The sequence below is a fragment of the Morone saxatilis genome, unplaced genomic scaffold (assembly GCF_004916995.1).
Source record: "Morone saxatilis isolate NCDOM2014 unplaced genomic scaffold, NCSU_SB_2.0 Contig16, whole genome shotgun sequence".
Classification (NCBI taxonomy): Eukaryota; Metazoa; Chordata; class Actinopteri; family Moronidae; genus Morone; species Morone saxatilis.
In genome coordinates this window covers 159,664-167,870 of record NW_023339718.1, presented here as the reverse complement: position 1 = coordinate 167,870, position 8,207 = coordinate 159,664, and the positions used below count along the sequence as shown (strand labels likewise).

General features: G+C 41.8%; 1 protein-coding gene across 1 annotated transcript in view; it reads left to right on the top strand.

Moving 5' to 3' along the window:
* Positions 1-2,399: 2,399 nt before the first annotated feature.
* The window catches only part of ercc6l (excision repair cross-complementation group 6-like), a 6,704-nt gene continuing 896 nt past the window's right edge, over positions 2,400-8,207 (top strand). The window contains exons 1-3 of the mRNA XM_035658085.1: positions 2,400-2,597; positions 3,907-3,951; positions 4,784-8,207. The exon at positions 4,784-8,207 is cut by the window's right edge and continues 896 nt beyond it. Coding sequence (XP_035513978.1) covers positions 2,542-2,597; positions 3,907-3,951; positions 4,784-8,207 — 3,525 coding nt within the window. The 5' untranslated portion in view covers positions 2,400-2,541. The remainder of the gene's footprint in view (positions 2,598-3,906; positions 3,952-4,783) is intronic.

Here is an 8,207-nt window from a genome sequence, read left to right as displayed (position 1 = left end):
ATACCGCAGTGAGATCACCTGGGTCATAATGTGTGTGTCCTCAGAGAGGTGTATCCTGAGTATCCAGCGTGTACCTGTGAAGAACCGGGCCGCGCAGGCCGTCCATCAACGCCAAGTGGAGAAGAGATTCAGTCTTCGCCGCTCGGTCAAGCTCTGGAGACGCTCCTGTACTCTGAGTGAAATCGATCAGCAACAGCTCGGTGTTTGTGTCAGAGGGCTGGCGCACAACCCGCTTGACTGAACACTGCATCGCCATTAATTGGGTGCGAATAAGAATCGAATATCCTCAAATGCTTCTTTATTATATACCGTTATTGAGAAGGGTACGCAGTTTTTTTGTAGTTTATCATTTCTACATCTAGAAACTGAGGGTGGTTTCATGAGAACTCCCTGACAGTGGGACGAAGTTTGGCTCTCTGTGTGGATATTCTTGGATTCTGTGTGTGTGATAGTACGAAGTCGACGATTCCGTACCGTCTGTAAAAGCAACAAATCTGCATTATGTCAGTGTGTAAATTCTCACTTTATCTTTAGTATTATGTGGATTGTACGTCACGTGGAGGGAATAGCATGTGTGCGGCTGAACTGTAACAGCGGGATAGTGACCAGAATGTGAGGGCGTTACATTTGATACTCACATCACCTTTCACCAATCCATGTCGTCTTTCTGTAATCGTAGCTGTTCCCATACACGATGAGAAAACCTCAACAACCTCCGCTTATACTGCCTGTGGATATTCAGTAAGGAGGCTCAGTCTGCAGGTCTGATAGGTTGGTATTAACAAAGGATCTCGCCGAATGACAAGAAATGCTTTTCTTATGTAACAAACTACTGTTAACTGGTAATAGGTCAGATAACATAAATCCTTCATTACAGAACAGAACCGCTTCAGTGAGCCTTAACTTTGCTCAGTGAACCGGAACAAATAACTTGTTTTAATCGGAATGAAATCTTTGTAAGGATTTTACAGGAATCACGTTTAATTCTGCTTTGGATAGGTAAGCCTATATAGAATCAGGCAGTCAGTCCTGTAAAATACACCTAAAGTCTTGAAAAAATAGACCTGGTTCATCATGAGGTTGAACTTCGAACTCTCCTTGTTGAGTGCGTCTGACTCATTAATAATAAAAGCCAGCAGATGAGACTCGTCAGGACGATGTCCCAGTGAAAGTGGATATCTGGTTCATCTGGGGGAATCGTCAATATTTTAGCTCACAGCGACAGACCAACATGTTTCATATATGTTCAGTGACATTAAGTTTCCTATTGTGACACAATTAAATCACCAGCTTTACATTAACGCGTACAAGTTACATATATTTGCTGCTGTAAATATATTTGAAATATATGAACTAGATAGAACAATCAATCTCCAATAGATTGCTGATTACTCCTGGTATCCACCTGGGTGTAAATCATGAATCATTTTTTATGAGTTATTTATTTGCAAGTCATTCAACTGTTCATTAAATAGGAACATTTCCCTTTTATGCACGTTTATAATATTCTATTTCACTTCTATATTTTTTTAACTACTTTATATTTTATCTACACGTTATATATTTTAATCTACACTTAATATTTTATCTCCACGTTATAGTATTTATCCCACTTTATATATTTTATCTACATTTATAGTTATGCTACTTTATATATTTATTACACTGTATATATTTATCTATACATTTATAGTTGATCTACACTTTAATCTATTTTATCTACACTTTACGAATTTTGATCTACACCACTGTATATATTTATCTATACTTTATGATTTTACTACACTTTATATATTTGTAATCTTATACTTTATATATTTTATCTCACGCTATATTTTTTATCTCCCACTTTTCATATATGTTATTCACACGATCATTTTACGGTACACCTTTATATATGTCCTACGACACTTTATATGATGTTATCTCCCACTTTTTATTTATCTACCACTGTATATTTTTATCTCCATTTATATATTAATCTACACTTTATTTTATATAACTTATATCTTTATCTCACATATATATTTATCCATTGTATATATTTTATTACACATGTATATTATATTACACTATATATTTAATCTCATACTTTATAATATTATTATACTTTATATTTTATCTAACTTATATATTTTTCTTACACTTTATATTATATTATCTACACTATATATTTTATCTACACTTTATATATTTTATCTACACTTTATATATTTTATGTAAAACCTCAAACTCACTTTAATACAGCTCCTCCTCCTGCCTGGCCCCGACGCTGCTCATTGGCTGAGCTCTGCTATGGTCCCGCCCCACTGTAGACGTCATTTTCTCCGATTGGACAACCTCGTCGCGACGTCACTACAGCGCTCTCTCTGATTGGCTGTGAGGAAATGGCGGGGGAAGCAGCTGTGCGTTCAAACAGAGATTTCCTGGTCCTTGAACGCAGCAGCAGTCGGTCAGTTTCACATTTTTAATCCGAATAAAGAGTTTATTCTCCGGGGTGAGTTCGCCTCTTCGTGCCGGGGAGAAGCTCACATTGTCAGGATGGAAGTTTGTCAACGAAACGGCGACGTCGAGGAAGTTTCCGACAAACTGGAAAAGTAAGTGAAGCTAACAGTTAGCTCCAATGCTAACAGCGCCGCCTGTTAACATTGATTGGAGGCTAGCTGTTTGTGCTAGCTGCTGTTTGTGTTTAAATGATCTTTATATCTTAACTTTTAACTGTAATATTAATCATTATAACGCTTTTATTGAGTGTTTTATTGTTTTCCACTGCTGTAAAGTAACTTAGTACATTTACTGAAGTAACGTTACTTCACTGAAACAGCTTTAGTTACTTTATATATTAAAATATTACATAAAATCATTATATAATCAGCTGTTATTAATGGCTCAACCTTTTTATCTTGTGACCTCTTATAAAATGTAGTTTGTTACTGGCATTGCAAATAATTATCGTAACAATAATAATAAATATATATTATTGTAAATTATCCACATAAATAAATTATAGCTGTTAAATTATTGGTTAATAATCAGATTCATTCACTTTATTGTCCTCTTTATTGGCACTAGCACATGTCAACACAGACTATACACAACAATACACAACACAACAACACACACAAAGTCTATGTTACAGTAAAAAGTGACTTCAAGTGACACTAATAAAAGTCATGGACGTTTAATTAAAAGTAAAATGCACATTTAAAATAAAAAACCTAATAATAATAATAATTAATTTATGTTCTATCTTATCTTTTTTGAAGGAGCTGCACAAATGAATAAAAATAAAATGTGACAAACATTATAATGTAGTTCACCTCATCGTTTTAATAAGTTTATTAAAGGTGCCGTGTTTATGAGTAATAAGTTATTGATTATGAACTGATGATCATTTCCTCACTAATGGACGATCACATCACAGAATCTGTCACAATAAGATGTTTTCGATCAGTCATATTTTCTGATGAACAGAGTCAGAAGTGCCTTTCTCACCTTCAGGTGTTAAAACTACAGGTTGTTAATGTCTTTAAAATACAATAATGAGGAAATTATCAGTTATCCACAACGAGAAACACGTAATTATCGGTTATTGTATCGCTGGATAAAAACTATATTGTGCCTCCCTTCTTGTTTCATTCACACATTCGGCCTTTAAAATGTCTCAAAGTTGTAATTTAAACTATCTGACGCCAGTGGAGTTTTTCCTTTAGTGAAGCGTCTCAGTGCTTGTTGTTCTCTGCGGCGTTATCATATAAACTGCTCACATTATGGGAGTTAATCAGGTTGATTTTATTTTCTGCTTTGGCCGCTGAGCTTTGAGGGAAAATGAAACCGAGTCTGTTGATGCTTTCTGTGTGTTTGATGTCTGTAAATGTGTTTCTAACCCCGACTCTGTCTCCGCAGGTCTTTGTCCATGGATACAGATGACAAGATGGAAGCATACCACAGGTAATACAACTAACTACAGCCACAAAATGCCTGTTTTAGTTGGTAGCCCTGTAATTAAAGTCCCATCCAAACATATATGTGTTTTAAGTGATTTCTTTTACAGCTGATATAAACATTCCTCTTGGATGATCCGATCACAATTCGACAGCTTTCAGTACGTCAGTGTACAGCTGGCGTTAGAACGAGTCTCCACTGAGCTCCTGTGATCAGATCTCACGTCTCTAAATGCAAATAAACACTTTTACAGCACCGTACCTTCTGCTGTCACTCTCTGACCTTTGTTCAGTTCACACTGAACTCTCGATGTCCCGTCACTTTGTGCATTAATGAACGTTCCTGAGCATTTTCACTGATCATCACGTCGAAACAGGTCAATACATCTGATAAAACATCTTCATCAACTTCATCATCAGTAAAACAATGTACACATTTAAATACGTTATAAATAAAACTAAATAAGTACATTTAGGTTAACAGGCCTGTTTTTCCTGACAGTAGTGGTAATTTAAATCCACACGTTCTGTGTTATATCTGTGACAGCAGCTGAGCTGAAACTATCAATCAATTCATCATTTATGTTATTATTTAAGTAAAAAGTCCCAATTCAGAACCTGCCCTTCACCACAGCACCTTCAAACTATTGAAAAAGATGTTTCTGAGATAGTTTGTCGTGTGATTAATCTTCTTTATTTGCAGCTAAAATGTCTAAATTGTACCTTGATGTTTTTCTTTATCGCACAGCTGGCCAGAACAAGGATCCGTTCGCAACCTTCAGCAGTCTCTAACATCTGCTCTACTAAATAGCGACCTCTGATGTGTTTTCTTCTTACAGATTCATCCAAGATGGTAAAGATGTTGCCCGACAAGGAGACATAAAAAAGGCGCTGGAGCTCTTCAAGTCGGCGTACAACATCCACCAGACTCAAAAACTGGAAAGCAGGATAAAGAAAATTGAAGAACTTATTTCTCAGAACGACTCTGAGGAAGAAGACGAAGAGTTTGTCAATGTAAACGGAAGCGGTTTAATGCTTTTCAAAGGTTTATATGACAAGCTGTATGACTACCAGAGAAATGGAGTGGCCTTCTTATACAGCCTCTACAGAGATGGTCTTAAAGGGGGGATATTGGCGGATGACATGGGCCTCGGTAAAACCATCCAGGTGATCTCATTCCTCTCGGGTATGTACGATAACGAGCTGGTTAAACACACGATGCTCGTCATGCCAACTTCACTCATCACAAACTGGACCAAGGAGTTTGCCAAATGGACTCCTGGCATGAGGGTGAAGGAGTTTCACGGCACCAGCAAAGGAGAGAGGACCAGGAATTTGGAGAAAGTTCAGAGGAGGGGAGGCGTCATCATAACCACCTACACTATGCTCATTAATAACTGGCAGCAGTTGTCGTCATACCACGGCAAAGAGTTCACATGGGACTACATGATTCTGGATGAGGCACACAAGATAAAAACCTCAACCACCAAAACAGCCAAAAGTGCCAGCGCCATACCTTCGAAGAATCGAGTTCTTCTCACAGGTACTCCGGTCCAGAACAACCTGAGAGAAATGTGGGCTCTCTTCGACTTTGCTTGCCAAGGCCAACTCCTCGGCACGGCTAAAACTTTTAAATCAGAGTATGAGAACCCCATCACCCGTGCCCGAGAGAAGGATGCCACGCCGGGGGAAAAGGCTCTCGGTTTCCGGATGTCTGAGAACCTCATGGCCATAATCAAACCCTACTTCCTCCGCAGGACAAAAGCAGAAGTGCAGAAAAACAAAATGAACGGCACACATCAGCGCAAAGAGGATTATTCAGACGACAAAGACAGCCAAGTCCCAAACCCACCGAAAGACTCTGGAGCTGTCATGCCCACGCTGACAAGAAAGAACGACCTGATTGTCTGGACTTACCTGAGTGCGGTTCAGGAAGACATATACAGGCAGTTCCTTTCACTGGACCACATCAAGGAGCTGCTCATGACCACCAGATCACCTCTAGCTGAATTAAACATCCTGAAAAAGCTGTGTGACCACCCAAGACTGCTCTCTGCTGCAGCCATCGCAAAGTTAGGCTTGGAGGAAAGTACAGCTGAGAGTCATCAGAATGACGACATGGAGACAGACGCTGCTCACGGCATCGCTAACATCCCCGACGACACCCTAATATCTGAATCTGGGAAACTCGTCTTCTTGTTTGCACTTCTTGAAAAGCTCAGACAAGATGGCCACCGCACACTCGTCTTTGCTCATTACAGGAAAGTGCTCGACATCATCGAACGCATCCTGGGCCACCGAGGCTTCAAAGTAATCAGACTGGACGGCACAATAACACAGATTGCAGAGAGAGAGAGGCGCATCACTCTGTTCCAGACCGACGAGCGATACTCCGTCTTCCTCCTCACCACACAGGTTGGAGGAGTTGGCATCACTCTGACCGCAGCAAACAGAGTCGTGATCTACGATCCCAGCTGGAACCCAGCTACAGATGCCCAGGCTGTTGACCGGGCGTACCGCATCGGCCAGACTGAAAACGTCGTCATCTACAGGCTCATCACCTGCGGGACGGTGGAGGAGAAGATCTACAGACGGCAGGTTTTCAAAGACTCCCTCATCAGACAGAATACCGGAGACAAAAAGAACCCTTTTCGGTACTTCAGCAAGCAGGAGCTGAAGGAGCTCTTCACTCTGGAGGACACGCGGTCTTCGTCCACCCAGCTGCAGCTTCAGGCGCTGCACTCCAGACACCGGCGGACAGACCCGGAGCTGGACGAACACATTGCCCACCTCCACGCCATGGAGATGTTTGGAATCTCTGACCACGACCTCATGTTTTCTCTCGATGTCAACCATGACGAGTCCCCGGAGGACCAAGAGGCGCACCACTACATCGAAGGGAGGGTCCAGAAGGCCCAGGAGCTGATGAAGGCAGAGTCAGAGTTGCAGATGCAGCTGGCAGAGAACATGACAACAAGTACAGAACCAGCTTGGCTCAGACAACCTGTGGAGAACAACAACAGAGACCAGTCTCATGACAAAAAAACAAGAAATCCAACGCCAAGTCCTCCCTATCCACAACATGACAGCAACGTCAACGGGTCACCGATTGTAGTGGATCTGGACCAGTCTAGTTCTAGCAAGGAGGATGGCCAACAGAATCTGAGTGACAGAGTTATTGATCTGACTGCAGATGAATATGTGACAGAAGAACAACCTGCTGTAACAGTAAGCCAAGAGAAGTTTGATGAGCTGGAGCTGGATTCCCCAAAACACCAGTCAGTGAAGCAGGAGAGGAGTTACTTGGAAGCATCTTCTCCTCAGGAGGTGCAGGACCTGGATTCCCCAGAACATCAGTCTGTCAAGCAGGAGCTGAATTACTTGGAAGGATCTTCTCCTCTGGAGGTGATCGAAGACTCTTTGGTGCTGTCGGAGGCCGCTGATGCTGCAACAGGTGATTCAGCCGATGTCTCCGTTCAGGAACTAATGGACGAGTCTGCAACGTCTGAGGCTGCAGTTGCTTCAGCAGGTGACATCAGTCTGCCGTACGTTACAGCGGTTGATGAAGATGAACAACCGCTAAACGGATCTTCACACTCAAAATACGACTCCAAGATGGATTTGGGGCTTTCACATGGCACACCCCTGCAGAACAAAAGACTTTCTGTCTTGCAAGCTTCCAATTCAAGCTTCAAAGCAGACGCGTCGTCCAGAGTCAGCACCGGGTTGGAGTCCTTTGAGGGCAACTTCAATTTACAGCTTGAGGACAGTGACATGTTCTCAGACCACGATGTCCCAGATCACGAAGAGACCGAAGCAGAGGAGAAGAAGTTGCTTTCACAGCTGCAGATGGAGGGGAGCTTTGATGTAAATAAATCCCTTTGTGAGAGAGAACATAAGGAAGCACTCGGACGAAGCCTCAACAGCGTCGATGCCTCTGAAATGGACGAGTCAATGAATGATTCTATTGTTGCTACCAAGAAGAAAAGAGCAGCGGTGATTTATGACAGTGAAGGTGACGATGATGATGATGATGATGAAGATAGGCAGGAGTTGAGGAGTCAATTTGACAACTCCTTCGAGGTTCTTGGAGCCTCGACACCTAAATCGGCGCCCTCTGGCTCCACCCCTCTCCGGTCAAGAAAGAGCATTGGAGGAAACACCTCCGTGGCCTCACGACGCTCCCTCCTCCAGTCCATCATCGAAGACGTGGAGAACCACAACCAAGACGTGGGCGGTGAGGAAGAAGGTGGTGATGATGAT